At 42.3% G+C, this 18912-nt stretch overlaps 4 protein-coding genes across 4 annotated transcripts; all 4 read right to left on the reverse strand.

Annotated features, from left to right (window-relative positions):
• Nucleotides 1–1296: 1296 nt before the first annotated feature.
• LOC120669283 lies at nucleotides 1297–1793 on the reverse strand. The gene is made up of 2 exons (XM_039949059.1): nucleotides 1554–1793; nucleotides 1297–1491 (listed from the first exon to the last, which is right to left on the reverse strand). The coding sequence occupies exons 1-2, from the start codon at nucleotides 1791–1793 to the stop codon at nucleotides 1297–1299; spliced, it is 435 nt and encodes a 144-aa protein (XP_039804993.1).
• A 3320-nt stretch (nucleotides 1794–5113) lies between these two features.
• On the reverse strand, nucleotides 5114–5575 carry LOC120669284. The gene has a single exon (XM_039949060.1). It carries the CDS (start codon nucleotides 5573–5575, stop codon nucleotides 5114–5116), a length of 462 nt encoding a protein of 153 aa, XP_039804994.1.
• Nucleotides 5576–9060: 3485 nt separating this feature from the next.
• On the reverse strand, nucleotides 9061–9522 carry LOC120669285. The gene has a single exon (XM_039949061.1). The coding sequence runs from the start codon at nucleotides 9520–9522 to the stop codon at nucleotides 9061–9063; it is 462 nt and encodes a 153-aa protein (XP_039804995.1).
• A 3482-nt stretch (nucleotides 9523–13004) lies between these two features.
• On the reverse strand, nucleotides 13005–13466 carry LOC120669286. The gene has a single exon (XM_039949062.1). It carries the CDS (start codon nucleotides 13464–13466, stop codon nucleotides 13005–13007), a length of 462 nt encoding a protein of 153 aa, XP_039804996.1.
• Between the last annotated feature and the right edge of the window lie 5446 nt (nucleotides 13467–18912).

The following is an 18912-nucleotide window of genomic DNA, read 5'->3' on the forward strand; positions in this document are numbered from 1 at the left end:
ACTAGATTTGGGAAAAAAAGGGAAAATGTCATTGGTACCGGTTGGAAATACCAACCGGTACCAAACCGGTGCCCAAGGCCCGTTTTCTAGTAGTGTAACCACACAAAATTGAACCGTGTAAGAAATGTTATACTACCATTTATTCTTGAAAATTCTACAATAAGGCCAAATCCCCCAGCACATCGCTCTATTTAGCCTACATAGGTACCGGTTGAGTTTTTGACCCGGTACCCTTGGCCAAGGGTATAAATTAATTGGTACCGGTTGAAAATTCTACAATATGGCTAAATACAAGTCTCTCTAATAAAGTCTCTCTAATAACTAAATACATGAGTCAAAATGTTAAAGATATGGCTAAAACAAGGTTCTAAGGGCTTATTTGCAAGAAACCAGGGGCTAGATCATAATTAAACCTTAGATTTGATGACTAGATTGAAAAAAAAGAGGGCTAGACGGCGGGTTCAAAACCTAGAAAGCTTAGGGTCCTAAACAGAAGAAAAAGGGCCTCTTTGGAATTTTTGAACGGCAGTGTGGACCGCGGGTTAATTCGGGAAAAACCCAAGGGCTATTTAGCAAAAAGACCGGCGAAGCGTTACGCTGGGTCTAATCTGGCGCGTCCATTGCCGATCGGACGAGCCCGGACGTACTCAACCGGTACCTATTAGCAACCTAAAAATTCTAGCAGTAGCATATTTTAGCCTTGACACATTTATTATAATTTAATTTTCAATTCAATGACGACTGTTCGTGACTGCTGACTGCGCGCTGTACTAAAGTTTCTATCGAGCATCTATGGTTTTTGACCATGGGGTCACATTTCTATCAAACGAATGTAATACACCCTGACTCCAATTTGATCCAAATTATTCTCCACGAATAAGCAGAAGTGTTCTTTAGATTATCAGCTAACATGAAATAAACACGAGCACACAAGGAAGCATCGCGGCCGTACGGCCAGCCATGTTTGGCTGCGGTCATATTTAACAGTATTTTTTAAGCCTAATGAAGCACCATTTGATCAATGAATGGCTTGTCTATTTTCTAAACAATATATACCTCCATCAAAATTAACCAAAACATTCACACACTCAGCGGCTTGACTGATTGAATGCAAATTTCCATGGAACGTCAGATGTTCTGTCTTTTCATTAATTCTGTCAATTATTCACCCTGAATACAGCAGGTGTGTTCTTTACATTATTAACTCATGCAGAAATTAAAGTGAAACAAAAACCAACACAAATGCCATGCCATGCATAACATGTGGCCGTGGCCCTACATTCCTATAGTGGTGCTTTAGGTGCAGGAGGGGCTCTCAGCAAACCCGCTTACGGGGAAGGACTGCGTGAACTGTTGAACATGGAATGTGAGCTTGTCACCGGCACGGTCGACTTGGCTGAACCCGAGCCAAGTGTACTTGACCTGCACATCGACGCCGTATACTTCGGTGATGGACCCAGCATGGATGACTCCGCCGAAGGTGCTGGCGAACTGCATGTTGAATCTCTGGCCACCGATGTAACAGGGAACCTGCACTCGCGTGAGTGGGTCACCTCCAATTTGCCATCTGGGTTGAGGACGTACGACTGCACGCCCTTGGGGAGGAGGCCACGCGGGAAGTTGTTCTTCTCTAGAATGTCGTAGGCTGTCGTAGTTGCATCTGACGTCAAATTTGCTGAAGTCGTAGAAGCTGCGGCATAAGCAATATGGTGAATGGAAGCCACAAGGATGAGGAGGAGAATCGTTGCTTGGCCATGAGTGCTGATTGGAATCGGTAACAAGCAGAAGTGCATGGCTCCATTTTATAGGCCAGTGCCGGTCGTGTATGCCAGTGCTATTGGAATATATTGTTTAAATGCACATTGATTCCGGCCTAATTGAAAAACATTCCATCCAAATGTTCATGCTCCCACCGTATTTTCTGAAATTTATGATTCAGATACATATACATGCAAGGCACTATTATGATGTTCAAAATAAATTGTATTGAAGACTACAAAATGAGGAATCATATATTATTTCCAGGTTGGAGATTAAGAATTATACATATTAGGAATATACAATGCTAGAGATATGGTCATTAGTACTGGGGGACCCCTGGTTAGTAACGGCCCCTGCCCGGTACTGCCTGTCCGTACTATGTGCACGTGCACTCGGTGAAAATGCCTTGCACTAAATGGCGTCCGGTACTAATTGGCTTGCCACGTAGGGCCTCCTGGTGCGGCAGTTTAGTACTAAGTTGTTTTTTTGTTTTTTAATTCCCTATGTTTCTTTTCTTTTCCTTTTTAGTTTTAATTGATTCATATTCATATCCATAGTCATTTGCGTATTTGTATTTGTATCTAGCAAAGCAACGACTGTATATGTTATATTTATACACACTTTAACTATTACAATTACTTCTAATACTAATGCACTTGTGATTAAAAAATATTGCGAGTACCCATCCACATAAGTTGTTTCCAGACAAGTAAGCTTTATTTTTTCATTCTGCAAAACCTTAACTGAGGCTGTCACATAGCAAGTGACCGCGTTGGTTAAACCACGTTAACGAAGGTGGGCAAGTTAGGTCAACCGCCTCGGTTAAATGATTAACCAAGGCGGTTGGAGGACCGCATCGGTAAATGCCTCGATTAACTATGACCTTGCGTCCGAGGCGGTTTGCCTGCCCGCCTCGGTTATGCCATGCATTTTGCCCGCCTCCAATAAGTTTTCCGTTGTAGTGACAGTGGATGTACCGGGATCCAAGCAACTTTATTTACATAGGAGCTAACTATATCAGGATTCAGGCAATTTTCTTGCAGAACTTAATCTGAATCATGCCATTTCAGCAAAGCAGGTAACCACACAAAATTGAACCGTGTAAGAAATGTTATACTACCATTTATTCTTGAAAATTCTACAATAAGGCCAAATCCCCCAGCACATCACTCTATTTCTTACTAATGATTGAACTGCATGATTACAAACCAATATCGCATGGTGGAAGAGGGGGGGGGGGCACAGCTAGCGATGGAGGAGGGGGTTCCGAGGGGTTGCAGCGGCGGCGGGGGTGCTGAGAGGCCACGGCACGCGGTGATGCATGGGAGAGGTTCCCGCACCTCGCGCCCCAGCATTTCTAACGAGGAGGGGTTGCCGCTTGCGGCGGAGTAGGCGAGTGCCGAGGGGCCACCGTGGACCCGTGCCTCCTCACGAGTGCGGACGGGAACTCTAGCGACGGTGGACAACAAGACGGTATCGCAGGCGAGACGGGGATGGCTGGACAACACGGCGACGCTCCATAATGGATGGGGTCTACGGAGGGGAGGGGATTGGGAGCAGGCGTGCGGTGGGGAAGGAGAAGGGAGGCGTGACTGATGAGGTGGGTACCGCGGGCGGGTAAGCAGAGAGGCATGGTGAAAAAAGATTAAGGGAATTGGCGGAAACATTTTAGAAAGGTCATTTTTGATGGGTCTGCACCTCGAAACTGATCGGCCACGTTCTCACAATTAGGGTTGCCATGAGGGCTACACGGTGCTTTCCCTAGGTACATGCTAATTTGTTTCTATTCGTTCTTTATGGTATTGATTTGTTGGATTTGTTTTTGAACTAAAAACATGGTTCTGAACCATTTGAAATTATTGCATGGATGTTTTTTATGTTTAGGGACCCGGATGACACTCCCTGACAAGTTCGAGGATCTTGATTCCTGGTCTGGGACTGCACACTCCGTTAACTTTGAGGACCCACAGTGTACTTTACCCCATTTGTAACGTTATTAGCAATCTAACATTCGTGATACATGTTTGCTGATGTTCACGGTTCCATAACAAAGAACAATTTGGACAATTAGATTTCAAATGGTTATAAATTAATTTCATTTCTATGTATCTAGTTTTTAATTAAAAATTTAAGCCAATATTCTGATTTCAACAACGGACAATTAAAACCATCCATTTCCCTCATATTTTAAGGGTCATTTTCGCTTTAACATACTTGTTTTGCAACTTCGCCAATTGATGAATTCAAAATGGTTATCCATTAAAACAACCCCCCACTAATATTAAAGAGTACTTGAAACCAATGTAAATTTACACCATTTTTCTCTTGCCGATTAGACCTTAGTTCTGTATATCAAAGGGATTGAGTTTCTGGATAATCTATGTGTAACCTAACTGTTTATATTTTTAGATTGTCCAAATTCGTTAACTAGTTTAAAGAATAGAAGAGCATACACTTTGCAAATAATATGTGGCTTCAAATGCACTTTTAAAATTATGAAATAATGTAAGAGTATTTAAAAAAATTGTACCAGTTTGTTGTGAAGAAATCAAAGTTTAAATAGCACAACATATCTGGTTCCTTTTGAGTTTAAAAAACTCACGAGATGTTAACAGAGTGTATACTTTTTTCAAAAAATATATGTATTGTATTTAGGTTATAGACAATCCATATATACAGCGAGATTAAAAGTTTTTTTGAAGGTAAGCTGGCCAATTTAATAGATTAAAAATTCTAGCAGTAGCATATTTTAGCCTTGACACATTTATTATAATTTAATTTTCAATTCAATGACGACTGTTCGTGACTGCTGACTGCGCGCTGTACTAAAGTTTCTATCGAGCATCTATGGTTTTTGACCATGGGGTCACATTTCTATCAAACGAATGTAATACACCCTGACTCCAATTTGATCCAAATTATTCTCCACGAATAAGCAGAAGTGTTCTTTAGATTATCAGATAACATGAAATAAACACAAGCACACATGGAAGCATCGCAGCCGTACGGCCAGCCATGTTTGGCTGCGGTCATATTTAACAGTATTTTTTTAAGCCTAATGAAGCACCATTTGATCTATGAATGGCTTGTCTATTTTCTAAACAATATATACCTCCATCAAAATTAACGAAAACATTCACACACTCAGCGGCTTGACTGATTGAATGCAAATTTCCATGGAACGTCAGATGTTCTGTCTTTTCATTAATTCTGTCAATTATTCACCCTGAATACAGCAGGTGTGTTCTTTACATTATTAACTCATGCAGAAATTAAAGTGAAACAAAAACCAACACAAATGCCATGCCATGCATAACATGTGGCCGTGGCCCTACGTTCCTATAGTGGTGCCTTAGGTGCAGGAGGGGCTCTCAGCAAACCCGCTTACGGGGAAGGACTGCGTGAACTGTTGAACATGGAACGTGAGCTGGTCACCGGCACGGTCGACTTGGCTGAACCCGAGCCAAGCATACTTGACCTGCACATCGACGCCGTACACTTCGGTGATGGACCCAGCATGGATGACTCCGCCGAAGGTGCTGGCGAACTGCAGGTTGAATCTCTGGCCACCGAGGTTAACAGGGAACCTGCACTCGCGTGAGAGGGTCACCTCCAATTTGCCATCTGGGTTGAGGATGTACGACCGCACACCCTTGGGGAGGAGGCCACGCGGGAAGTTGTTCTTCTCTAGAATGTCGTAGGCTGTCGTAGTTGCATCTGCCATCAAATTTGCTGAAGTTGTAGCGGCTGCGGCATAAGCAATATGGTGAATGGAAGCCACAAGGATGAGGAGGAGAATTTGTTGCTTGGCCATGAGTGCTGATTGGAATCGGTAACAAGCAGGAGTATATATATATCAAATGATCGAGCTTGATCGGATGGGATAGGACACAAACGATGCATGGCTCCATTTTATAGGCCAGTGCCGGCCGTGTATGGCAGTGCTATTGGAATATATTGTTTAAATGCGCATTGATTCTGCTGAATTATGTTCTCAAAACCTTTGTCATAAATATGTGCGAATTAATCTAGGTTTTAATTACATTAATTTCCTGCCTAATTAAAAAACGTTCCATCCAAATGTTCATGCTCCCACCGTATTTTCTGAAATTTTATGATTCGGATACATATACATGCATGCCACTATTATGACGTTCGAAATAAATTGTATTGAAGACTACAAAATGAGGAATCATATATTATTTCCAGGTTGGAGATTAAGAATTATACATATTAGGAATGTACAATGCTAGAGATATGGTCATTAGTACTGGGGGACCCTAGTTAGTAACGGCCCCTGCCCAGTACTGCCTGGTCCATACTACGTGCATGTGCACTCGGTGAAAATGCCTTGCACTAAATGGCGTCCGGTACTAAATGGCTTGCCACGTAGGGCCTCCTGGTGCGGCAGTTTAGTACTAAGTTGTTTTTTATATTTTTAATTCCCTATGTTTCTTTTCTTTTCCTTTTTAGTTTTAGTTGATTCTTATTCATATTCGTAGTCATTTGCGTATTTGTATTTGTATCTAGCAAAGCAACGACTGTATATGTTATATTTATACACACTTTAACTATTACAATTACTTCTAATACTAATGCACTTGTGATTAAAAAATATTGCGAGTACCCATCCACATAAGTTGTTTCCAGACAAGTAAGCTTTATTTTTTCATTCTGCAAAACCTTAACTGAGGCTGTCACATAGCAAGTGACCGCGTTGGTTAAACCACGTTAACGAAGGTGGGCAAGTTAGGTCAACCGCCTCGGTTAAATGATTAACCAAGGCGGTTGGAGGACCGCATCGGTAAATGCCTCGATTAACTGTGACCTTGCGTCCGAGGCGGTTTGCATGCCCGCCTCGGTTATGCCATGCATTTTGCCCGCCTCCAATAAGTTTTCCGTTGTAGTGACAGTGGATGTACCGGGATCCAAGCAACTTTATTTACATAGGAGCTAACTATATCAGGATTCAGGCAATTTTCTTGCAGAACTTAATCTGAATCATGCCATTTCAGCAAAGCAGGTAACCACACAAAATTGAACCGTGTAAGAAATGTTATACTACCATTTATTCTTGAAAATTCTACAATAAGGCCAAATCCCCCAGCACATCGCTCTATTTCTTACTAATGATTGAACTGCATGATTACAAACCAATATCGCATGGTGGAAGAGGGGGGGGGGGGCACAGCTAGCGATGGAGGAGGGGGTTCCGAGGGGTTGCAGCGGCGGCGGGGGTGCTGAGAGGCCACGGCACGCGGTGATGCATGGGAGAGGTTCCCGCACCTCGCGCCCCAGCATTTCTAACGAGGAGGGGTTGCCGCTTGCGGCGGAGTAGGCGAGTGCCGAGGGGCCACCGTGGACCCGTGCCTCCTCACGAGTGCGGACGGGAACTCTAGCGACGGTGGACAACAAGACGGTATCGCGGCGAGACGGGGATGGCTGGACAACACGGCGACGCTCCATAATGGATGGGGTCTACGGAGGGGAGGGGATTGGGAGCAGGCGTGCGGTGGGGAAGGAGAAGGGAGGCGTGACTGATGAGGTGGGTACCGCGGGCGGGTAAGCAGAGAGGCATGGTGAAAAAAGATTAAGGGAATTGGCGGAAACATTTTAGAAAGGTCATTTTTGATGGGTCTGCACCTCGAAACTGATCGGCCACGTTCTCACAATTAGGGTTGCCATGAGGGCTACACGGTGCTTTCCCTAGGTACATGCTAATTTGTTTCTATTCGTTCTTTATGGTATTGATTTGTTGGATTTGTTTTTGAACTAAAAACATGGTTCTGAACCATTTGAAATTATTGCATGGATGTTTTTTATGTTTAGGGACCCGGATGACACTCCCTGACAAGTTCGAGGATCTTGATTCCTGGTCTGGGACTGCACACTCCGTTAACTTTGAGGACCCACAGTGTACTTTACCCCATTTGTAACGTTATTAGCAATCTAACATTCGTGATACATGTTTGCTGATGTTCACGGTTCCATAACAAAGAACAATTTGGACAATTAGATTTCAAATAGGTTATAAATTAATTTCATTTCTATGTATCTAGTTTTTAATTAAAAATTTAAGCCAATATTCTGATTTCAACAACGGACAATTAAAACCATCCATTTCCCTCATATTTTAAGGGTCATTTTCGCTTTAACATACTTGTTTTGCAACTTCGCCAATTGATGAATTCAAAATGGTTATCCATTAAAACAGCCCCCCCACTAATATTAAAGAGTACTTGAAACCAATGTAAATTTACACCATTTTTCTCTTGCCGATTAGACCTTAGTTCTGTATATCAAAGGGATTGAGTTTCTGGATAATCTATGTGTAACCTAACTGTTTATATTTTTAGATTGTCCAAATTCGTTAACTAGTTTAAAGAATAGAAGAGCATACACTTTGCAAATAATATGTGGCTTCAAATGCACTTTTAAAATTATGAAATAATGTAAGAGTATTTAAAAAAATTGTACCAGTTTGTTGTGAAGAAATCAAAGTTTAAATAGCACAACATATCTGGTTCCTTTTGAGTTTAAAAAACTCACGAGATGTTAACAGAGTGTATACTTTTTTCAAAAAATATATGTATTGTATTTAGGTTATAGACAATCCATATATACAGCGAGATTAAAAGTTTTTTTGAAGGTAAGCTGGCCAATTTAATAGATTAAAAATTCTAGCAGTAGCATATTTTAGCCTTGACACATTTATTATAATTTAATTTTCAATTCAATGACGACTGTTCGTGACTGCTGACTGCGCGCTGTACTAAAGTTTCTATCGAGCATCTATGGTTTTTGACCATGGGGTCACATTTCTATCAAACGAATGTAATACACCCTGACTCCAATTTGATCCAAATTATTCTCCACGAATAAGCAGAAGTGTTCTTTAGATTATCAGATAACATGAAATAAACACAAGCACACATGGAAGCATCGCAGCCGTACGGCCAGCCATGTTTGGCTGCGGTCATATTTAACAGTATTTTTTTAAGCCTAATGAAGCACCATTTGATCTATGAATGGCTTGTCTATTTTCTAAACAATATATACCTCCATCAAAATTAACGAAAACATTCACACACTCAGCGGCTTGACTGATTGAATGCAAATTTCCATGGAACGTCAGATGTTCTGTCTTTTCATTAATTCTGTCAATTATTCACCCTGAATACAGCAGGTGTGTTCTTTACATTATTAACTCATGCAGAAATTAAAGTGAAACAAAAACCAACACAAATGCCATGCCATGCATAACATGTGGCCGTGGCCCTACGTTCCTATAGTGGTGCCTTAGGTGCAGGAGGGGCTCTCAGCAAACCCGCTTACGGGGAAGGACTGCGTGAACTGTTGAACATGGAACGTGAGCTGGTCACCGGCACGGTCGACTTGGCTGAACCCGAGCCAAGCATACTTGACCTGCACATCGACGCCGTACACTTCGGTGATGGACCCAGCATGGATGACTCCGCCGAAGGTGCTGGCGAACTGCAGGTTGAATCTCTGGCCACCGAGGTTAACAGGGAACCTGCACTCGCGTGAGAGGGTCACCTCCAATTTGCCATCTGGGTTGAGGATGTACGACCGCACACCCTTGGGGAGGAGGCCACGCGGGAAGTTGTTCTTCTCTAGAATGTCGTAGGCTGTCGTAGTTGCATCTGCCATCAAATTTGCTGAAGTTGTAGCGGCTGCGGCATAAGCAATATGGTGAATGGAAGCCACAAGGATGAGGAGGAGAATTTGTTGCTTGGCCATGAGTGCTGATTGGAATCGGTAACAAGCAGGAGTATATATATATCAAATGATCGAGCTTGATCGGATGGGATAGGACACAAACGATGCATGGCTCCATTTTATAGGCCAGTGCCGGCCGTGTATGGCAGTGCTATTGGAATATATTGTTTAAATGCGCATTGATTCTGCTGAATTATGTTCTCAAAACCTTTGTCATAAATATGTGCGAATTAATCTAGGTTTTAATTACATTAATTTCCTGCCTAATTAAAAAACGTTCCATCCAAATGTTCATGCTCCCACCGTATTTTCTGAAATTTTATGATTCGGATACATATACATGCATGGCACTATTATGACGTTCGAAATAAATTGTATTGAAGACTACAAAATGAGGAATCATATATTATTTCCAGGTTGGAGATTAAGAATTATACATATTAGGAATGTACAATGCTAGAGATATGGTCATTAGTACTGGGGGACCCTAGTTAGTAACGGCCCCTGCCCAGTACTGCCTGGTCCATACTACGTGCACGTGCACTCGGTGAAAATGCCTTGCACTAAATGGCGTCCGGTACTAAATGGCTTGCCACGTAGGGCCTCCTGGTGCGGCAGTTTAGTACTAAGTTGTTTTTTATATTTTTAATTCCCTATGTTTCTTTTCTTTTCCTTTTTAGTTTTAGTTGATTCTTATTCATATTCGTAGTCATTTGCGTATTTGTATTTGTATCTAGTAAAGCAACGACTGTATATGTTATATTTATACACACTTTAACTATTACAATTACTTCTAATACTAATGCACTTGTGATTAAAAAATATTGCGAGTACCCATCCACATAAGTTGTTTCCAGACAAGTAAGCTTTATTTTTTCATTCTGCAAAACCTTAACTGAGGCTGTCACATAGCAAGTGACCGCGTTGGTTAAACCACGTTAACGAAGGTGGGCAAGTTAGGTCAACCGCCTCGGTTAAATGATTAACCAAGGCGGTTGGAGGACCGCATCGGTAAATGCCTCGATTAACTGTGACCTTGCGTCCGAGGCGGTTTGCCTGCCCGCCTCGGTTATGCCATGCATTTTGCCCGCCTCCAATAAGTTTTCCGTTGTAGTGACAGTGGATGTACCGGGATCCAAGCAACTTTATTTACATAGGAGCTAACTATATCAGGATTCAGGCAATTTTCTTGCAGAACTTAATCTGAATCATGCCATTTCAGCAAAGCAGGTAACCACACAAAATTGAACCGTGTAAGAAATGTTATACTACCATTTATTCTTGAAAATTCTACAATAAGGCCAAATCCCCCAGCACATCGCTCTATTTCTTACTAATGATTGAACTGCATGATTACAAACCAATATCGCATGGTGGAAGAGGGGGGGGGGCACAGCTAGCGATGGAGGAGGGGGTTCCGAGGGGTTGCAGTGGCGGCGGGGGTGCTGAGAGGCCACGGCACGCGGTGATGCATGGGAGAGGTTCCCGCACCTCGCGCCCCAGCATTTCTAACGAGGAGGGGTTGCCGCTTGCGGCGGAGTAGGCGAGTGCCGAGGGGCCACCGTGGACCCGTGCCTCCTCACGAGTGCGGACGGGAACTCTAGCGATGGTGGACAACAAGACGGTATCGCGGCGAGACGGGGATGGCTGGACAACACGGCGACGCTCCATAATGGATGGGGTCTACGGAGGGGAGGGGATTGGGAGCAGGCGTGCGGTGGGGAAGGAAAAGGGAGGCGTGACTGATGAGGTGGGTACCGCGGGCGGGTAAGCAGAGAGGCATGGTGAAAAAAGATTAAGGGAATTGGCGGAAACATTTTAGAAAGGTCATTTTTGATGGGTCTGCACCTCGAAACTGATCGGCCACGTTCTCACAATTAGGGTTGCCATGAGGGCTACACGGTGCTTTCCCTAGGTACATGCTAATTTGTTTCTATTCGTTCTTTATGGTATTGATTTGTTGGATTTGTTTTTGAACTAAAAACATGGTTCTGAACCATTTGAAATTATTGCATGGATGTTTTTTATGTTTAGGGACCCGGATGACACTCCCTGACAAGTTCGAGGATCTTGATTCCTGGTCTGGGACTGCACACTCCGTTAACTTTGAGGACCCACAGTGTACTTTACCCCATTTGTAACGTTATTAGCAATCTAACATTCGTGATACATGTTTGCTGATGTTCACGGTTCCATAACAAAGAACAATTTGGACAATTAGATTTCAAATGGTTATAAATTAATTTCATTTCTATGTATCTAGTTTTTAATTAAAAATTTAAGCCAATATTCTGATTTCAACAACGGACAATTAAAACCATCCATTTCCCTCATATTTTAAGGGTCATTTTCGCTTTAACATACTTGTTTTGCAACTTCGCCAATTCATGAATTCAAAATGGTTATCCATTAAAACAACCCCCCCACTAATATTAAAGAGTACTTGAAACCAATGTAAATTTACACCATTTTTCTCTTGCCGATTAGACCTTAGTTCTGTATATCAAAGGGATTGAGTTTCTGGATAATCTATGTGTAACCTAACTGTTTATATTTTTAGATTGTCCAAATTCGTTAACTAGTTTAAAGAATAGAAGAGCATACACTTTGCAAATAATATGTGGCTTCAAATGCACTTTTAAAATTATGAAATAATGTAAGAGTATTTAAAAAAATTGTACCAGTTTGTTGTGAAGAAATCAAAGTTTAAATAGCACAACATATCTGGTTCCTTTTGAGTTTAAAAAACTCACGAGATGTTAACAGAGTGTATACTTTTTTCAAAAAATATATGTATTGTATTTAGGTTATAGACAATCCATATATACAGCGAGATTAAAAGTTTTTTTGAAGGTAAGCTGGCCAATTTAATAGATTAAAAATTCTAGCAGTAGCATATTTTAGCCTTGACACATTTATTATAATTTAATTTTCAATTCAATGACGACTGTTCGTGACTGCTGACTGCGCGCTGTACTAAAGTTTCTATCGAGCATCTATGGTTTTTGACCATGGGGTCACATTTCTATCAAACGAATGTAATACACCCTGACTCCAATTTGATCCAAATTATTCTCCACGAATAAGCAGAAGTGTTCTTTAGATTATCAGATAACATGAAATAAACACAAGCACACATGGAAGCATCGTAGCCGTACGGCCAGCCATGTTTGGCTGCGGTCATATTTAACAGTATTTTTTTAAGCCTAATGAAGCACCATTTGATCTATGAATGGCTTGTCTATTTTCTAAACAATATATACCTCCATCAAAATTAACGAAAACATTCACACACTCAGCGGCTTGACTGATTGAATGCAAATTTCCATGGAACGTCAGATGTTCTGTCTTTTCATTAATTCTGTCAATTATTCACCCTGAATACAGCAGGTGTGTTCTTTACATTATTAACTCATGCAGAAATTAAAGTGAAACAAAAACCAACACAAATGCCATGCCATGCATAACATGTGGCCGTGGCCCTACGTTCCTATAGTGGTGCCTTAGGTGCAGGAGGGGCTCTCAGCAAACCCGCTTACGGGGAAGGACTGCGTGAACTGTTGAACATGGAACGTGAGCTGGTCACCGGCACGGTCGACTTGGCTGAACCCGAGCCAAGCATACTTGACCTGCACATCGACGCCGTACACTTCGGTGATGGACCCAGCATGGATGACTCCGCCGAAGGTGCTGGCGAACTGCAGGTTGAATCTCTGGCCACCGAGGTTAACAGGGAACCTGCACTCGCGTGAGAGGGTCACCTCCAATTTGCCATCTGGGTTGAGGATGTACGACCGCACACCCTTGGGGAGGAGGCCACGCGGGAAGTTGTTCTTCTCTAGAATGTCGTAGGCTGTCGTAGTTGCATCTGCCATCAAATTTGCTGAAGTTGTAGCGGCTGCGGCATAAGCAATATGGTGAATGGAAGCCACAAGGATGAGGAGGAGAATTTGTTGCTTGGCCATGAGTGCTGATTGGAATCGGTAACAAGCAGGAGTATATATATATCAAATGATCGAGCTTGATCGGATGGGATAGGACACAAACGATGCATGGCTCCATTTTATAGGCCAGTGCCGGCCGTGTATGGCAGTGCTATTGGAATATATTGTTTAAATGCGCATTGATTCTGCTGAATTATGTTCTCAAAACCTTTGTCATAAATATGTGCGAATTAATCTAGGTTTTAATTACATTAATTTCCTGCCTAATTAAAAAATGTTCCATCCAAATGTTCATGCTCCCACCGTATTTTCTGAAATTTTATGATTCGGATACATATACATGCATGGCACTATTATGACGTTCGAAATAAATTGTATTGAAGACTACAAAATGAGGAATCATATATTATTTCCAGGTTGGAGATTAAGAATTATACATATTAGGAATGTACAATGCTAGAGATATGGTCATTAGTACTGGGGGACCCTAGTTAGTAACGGCCCCTGCCCAGTACTGCCTGGTCCATACTACGTGCACGTGCACTCGGTGAAAATGCCTTGCACTAAATGGCGTCCGGTACTAAATGGCTTGCCACGTAGGGCCTCCTGGTGCGGCAGTTTAGTACTAAGTTGTTTTTTATATTTTTAATTCCCTATGTTTCTTTTCTTTTCCTTTTTAGTTTTAGTTGATTCTTATTCATATTCGTAGTCATTTGCGTATTTGTATTTGTATCTAGCAAAGCAACGACTGTATATGTTATATTTATACACACTTTAACTATTACAATTACTTCTAATACTAATGCACTTGTGATTAAAAAATATTGCGAGTACCCATCCACATAAGTTGTTTCCAGACAAGTAAGCTTTATTTTTTCATTCTGCAAAACCTTAACTGAGGCTGTCACATAGCAAGTGACCTGTGTCGGTTAAACAACGTTAACGAAGGTGGGCAAGTTAGGTCAGCCGCCTCGGTTAAATGATTAACCAAGGCGGTTGGAGGACCGCATCGGTAAATGCCTCGATTAACTGTGACCTTGCGTCCGAGGCAGTTTGCCTGCCCGCCTCGGTTATGCCATGCATTTTGCCCGCCTCCAATAATTTTCCGTAGTAGTGACAGTGGATGTACCAGGATCCAAGCAACTTTATTTACATAGGAGCTAACTATATCAGGATTCAGGCAATTTTCCTGCAGAACTTAATCTGAATCCTGCCATTTCAGCAAAGTAGGTAACCCCACAAAATTGAACCGTGTAAGAAATGTTATACTACCATTTATTCTTGAAAATTCTACAATAAGGCTAAATCCCCCAGCACATCGCTCTATTTCTTACTAATGAATGAACTGCATGATTACAAACCAATATCGCATGGTGGAAGAGGGGGGGCCACAGCTAGCGATGGAGGAGGGGGTTCAGAGGGGTTGCAGCGGTGGCGGGGTGCTGAGAGGCCACGGCACGCGGTGATGCATGGGAGAGGCTCCCGCAGCTCGCGCCCCAGCATTTCTAAGGAGGAGGGGTTGCCGCTTGCGGCGGAGTAGGCGAGTGCCGAGGGGCCACCGTGGACCCGCGCCTCCTCACGAGTGCGGACGGGAACTCTAGCGACGGCGGACAACAAGATGGTATCGCGGCGAGACGGGGATGGCTGGACAACACGGCGACGCACCATAATGGATGGGGTCTACGGAGGGGAGGGGATTGGGAGTAGGCGTGCGGTCGGGAAGGAGAAGGAGGCGTGACTGATGAGGTGGGTACCGCGGGCGGGTAAGTGGAGAGGCATGGTGAAAAAAGATTAAGGGAATTGGCGGAAACATTTTAGAAAGGTCATTTTTGATGGGTCTGCACCTCGAAACTGATCGGCCACGTTCCCACAATTAGGGTTGCCATGAGGGCTACACGGTGCTTTCCCTAGGTACATGCTAATTTGTTTCTATTTGTTCTTTATGGTATTGATTTGTTGGATTTGTTTTTGAACTAAAAACATGGTTCAGAACCATTTGAAATTATTGCATGGATGTTTTTTATGTTTAGGGACCCGGATGACACTCCCTGACAAGTTCGAGGATCTTGATTCCTGGTCTGGGACTGCACACTCCGTTAACTTTGAGGACCCACAGTGTACTTTACTCCATTTGTAACGTTATTAGCAATCTAACATTCGTGATACATGTTTGCTGATGGTCACGGTTCCATAACAAAGAACAATTTGGACAATTAGATTTCAAATGGTTATAAATTAATTTCATTTCTATGTATCTAGTTTTTAATTAAAAATTTAAGCCAATATTCTGATTTCAACCACGGACAATTAAAACCATCCATTTCCCTCATATTTTAAGGGTCATTTTCGCTTTAACATACTTGTTTTGCAACTTTGCCAACTGATGAATTCAAAATTGTTATCCATTAAAACAACCCCCCCACTAATATTAAATAGTACTTGAAACCAATGTAAATTTACGCCATTTTTCTCTTGCCGATTAGACCTTAGTTCTGTATATCAAAGGGATTGAGTTTCTGGATAATCTATGTGTAACCTAACTGTTTATATTTTTAGATTGTCCAAATTCGTTAACTAGTTTAAAGAATAAAAGAGCATACACTTTGCAAATAATATGTGGCTTCAAATGCACTTTTAAAATTATGAAATAATGTAAGAGTATTTAAAAAAATTGTACCAGTTTGTTGTGAAGAAATCAAAGTTTAAATAGCACAACATATCTGGTTCCTTTTGAGTTTAAAAAACTCACGAGATGTTAACAGAGTGTATACTTTTTCAAAAAATATATGTATTGTATTTAGGTTATAGACAATCCATATATACAGCGAGATTAAAAGTTTTTTTGAAGGTAAGCTGGCCAATTTAATAGATTAAAAATTCTAGCAGTAGCATATTTTAGCCTTGACACATTTATTATAATTTAATTTTCAATTCAAAGACGACTTTTCGTGACTGCTGACTGCGCGCTGTACTAAAGTTTCTATCGAGGATCTATGGTTTTTGACCATGGGGTCACATTTCTATCAAACGAATGTAATACACCCTGACTCCAATTTGATCCAAATTATTCTCCACGAATAAGCAGAAGTGTTCTTTAGATTATCAGATAACATGAAATAAACACAAGCACACATGGAAGCATCGCGGCCGTACGGCCAGCCATGTTTGGCTGCGGTCATATTTAACAGTATTTTTTAAGCCTAATGAAGCACCATTTGATCAATGAATGGCTTGCCTATTTTCTGAACAATATATACCTCCATCAAAATTAACCAAAACATTCACACACTCAGCGGCTTGACTGATTGAATGCAAATTTCCATGGAACGTCAGATGTTCTGTCTTTTCATTAATTCTGTCAATTATTCACCCTGAATACAGCAGGTGTGTTCTTTACATTATTAACTCATGCAGAAATTAAAGTGAAACAAAAACCAACACAAATGCCATGCCATGCATAACATGTGGCCGTGGCCCTACGTTCCTATAGTGGTGCCTTAGGTGCAGGAGGGGCTCTCAGCAAACCCGCTTACGGGGAAGGACTGCGTGAACTGTTGAACATGGAACGTGAGCTGGTCACCGGCACGGTCGACTTGGCTGAACCCGAGCCAAGCGTACTTGACCTGCACATCGACGCCGTACACTTCGGTGATGGACCCAGCATGGATGACTCCGCCGAAGGTGCTGGCGAACTGCAGGTTGAATCTCTGGCCACCGAGGTTATCAGGGAACCTGCACTCGCGTGAGAGGGTCACCTCCAATTTGCCATCTGGGTTGAGGATGTACGACTGCACACCCTTGGGGAGGAGGCCACGCGGGAAGTTGTTCTTCTCTAGAATGTCGTAGGCTGTCGTAGTTGCATCTGCCGTCAAATTTGCTGAAGTTGTAGCGGCTGCGGCATAAGCAATATGGTGAATGGAAGCCACAAGGATGAGGAGGAGATTTGTTGCTTGGCCATCAGTGCTGATTGGAATCGGTAACAAGCAGAAGTGCAGACCGATCGCCCATCTCCGCGGCCTACCTCACCGCCGTCCCCACTACCACATCCTTCACCACCGTCTCTGCCGGCGCAAAGGGCCACGAGTACTCCAACTCCTCCTGCACCAGAAAAGGGAAAGAAAAAGACAGCATCCCTCCCAGCGGCTAGACCCTCAAAGAAGAAGCAGAAAACGGTCGAAAGACAATTAACCTACGAGAAAACCGCTGAGGAGTTGGAAGAGGAGACTGCTCGATATATAAAAGAACAATTGAAGCCTAAAGTCCCCCCGCCGAGGGAAAAGGTACCTCTAGAACTAGGGAAAAAGCTTCTCGCAAACCTAGATAACCTACCAAAACCGAAAAGCTTACCCTCGGACTATGATCGTACTCTGACAAAGGCACACAAGGTGAGAAATCTGAAGAAAAAATGTGGCAAGACCATTCCTCAGCTTGGCACACAACAAAAAGAACTCGAGCCCCTCCGGGTGCCAGGGTTGCCACTCCTACACCCGACGGACGTACAACTCCAGGTGGACCTACAGGCTGCAATATTTCTTTCTGAAACTGGATTAATGCTAGAGGAGGCAACGAGGCATGTGGAGGCAAAAATCCCTGTCGCTCGCGCTATTACTCCATTCCAGCATAGAAAACCTTTTGTCACTGAGAAAGAGGAGAAAAGTTTAGGCACGCAGATGTTCAATTTGCATAGATGGTACTTGCGAATGGCGAATGACGAAGGGAAAATGTTTGGAGGCAAGTATCGTGACCATGATTTCCTCCGCGGGGAGGACGACTTCTGGGTGTACTTCCAAAATTTATATCACATTTACCATCGACAAGCCCTCGACGCCTCCATCATCACCATTTGGGTTTTGTAAGTATCACTTACCTCTACATTAATACTTTTTGTTAACAAGAACATAATTATATGTGTGCATTATAAAATTTCTATTGCATCGTTTAGACAGGAGACCCAAAGAAGCTGAAAACATGGATGGCACCATCAGATCGGCTTCATGTCTCCTTTGCTAGTGATCCAGAAATTGATCAACGAAAGTTACAAGGAAACGTGCCAAAACATGTAAGATTCATTGACTAGGCAAAATTACAAATCCTATATATTCATACCATACAACTTTGGATAAGCCTTGGTCGACTCAATCCTCTGTTACATTACTAAATAAATACTAAGTTGTCTAATATATTTATGTATATATCCTATCTATATCTGCAGTTATCATTGGATTTTACTCATACTTTCCGTAGAGACCGGCAATCTTATAGTCTTTGAGTCAATGAGAAATCCAAAGTCCGCAATCCAACATATCATAGACCCCTTGAACAGGTAAGTTCAGTTTGCACAATCAAATCCTTTTTCTGTTAATAACAATTCCTGAATATCAAACTTAACTTTGAGCACAGGGTTTGGAAAAAATTTGTGAAAAATAACAAAGGACGTGGTCAATGGAGGCCCGAACTGAACGTTAAC

This window comes from Panicum virgatum, chromosome 4N (genome assembly GCF_016808335.1).
Source record: "Panicum virgatum strain AP13 chromosome 4N, P.virgatum_v5, whole genome shotgun sequence".
Classification (NCBI taxonomy): Eukaryota; Viridiplantae; Streptophyta; class Magnoliopsida; order Poales; family Poaceae; genus Panicum; species Panicum virgatum.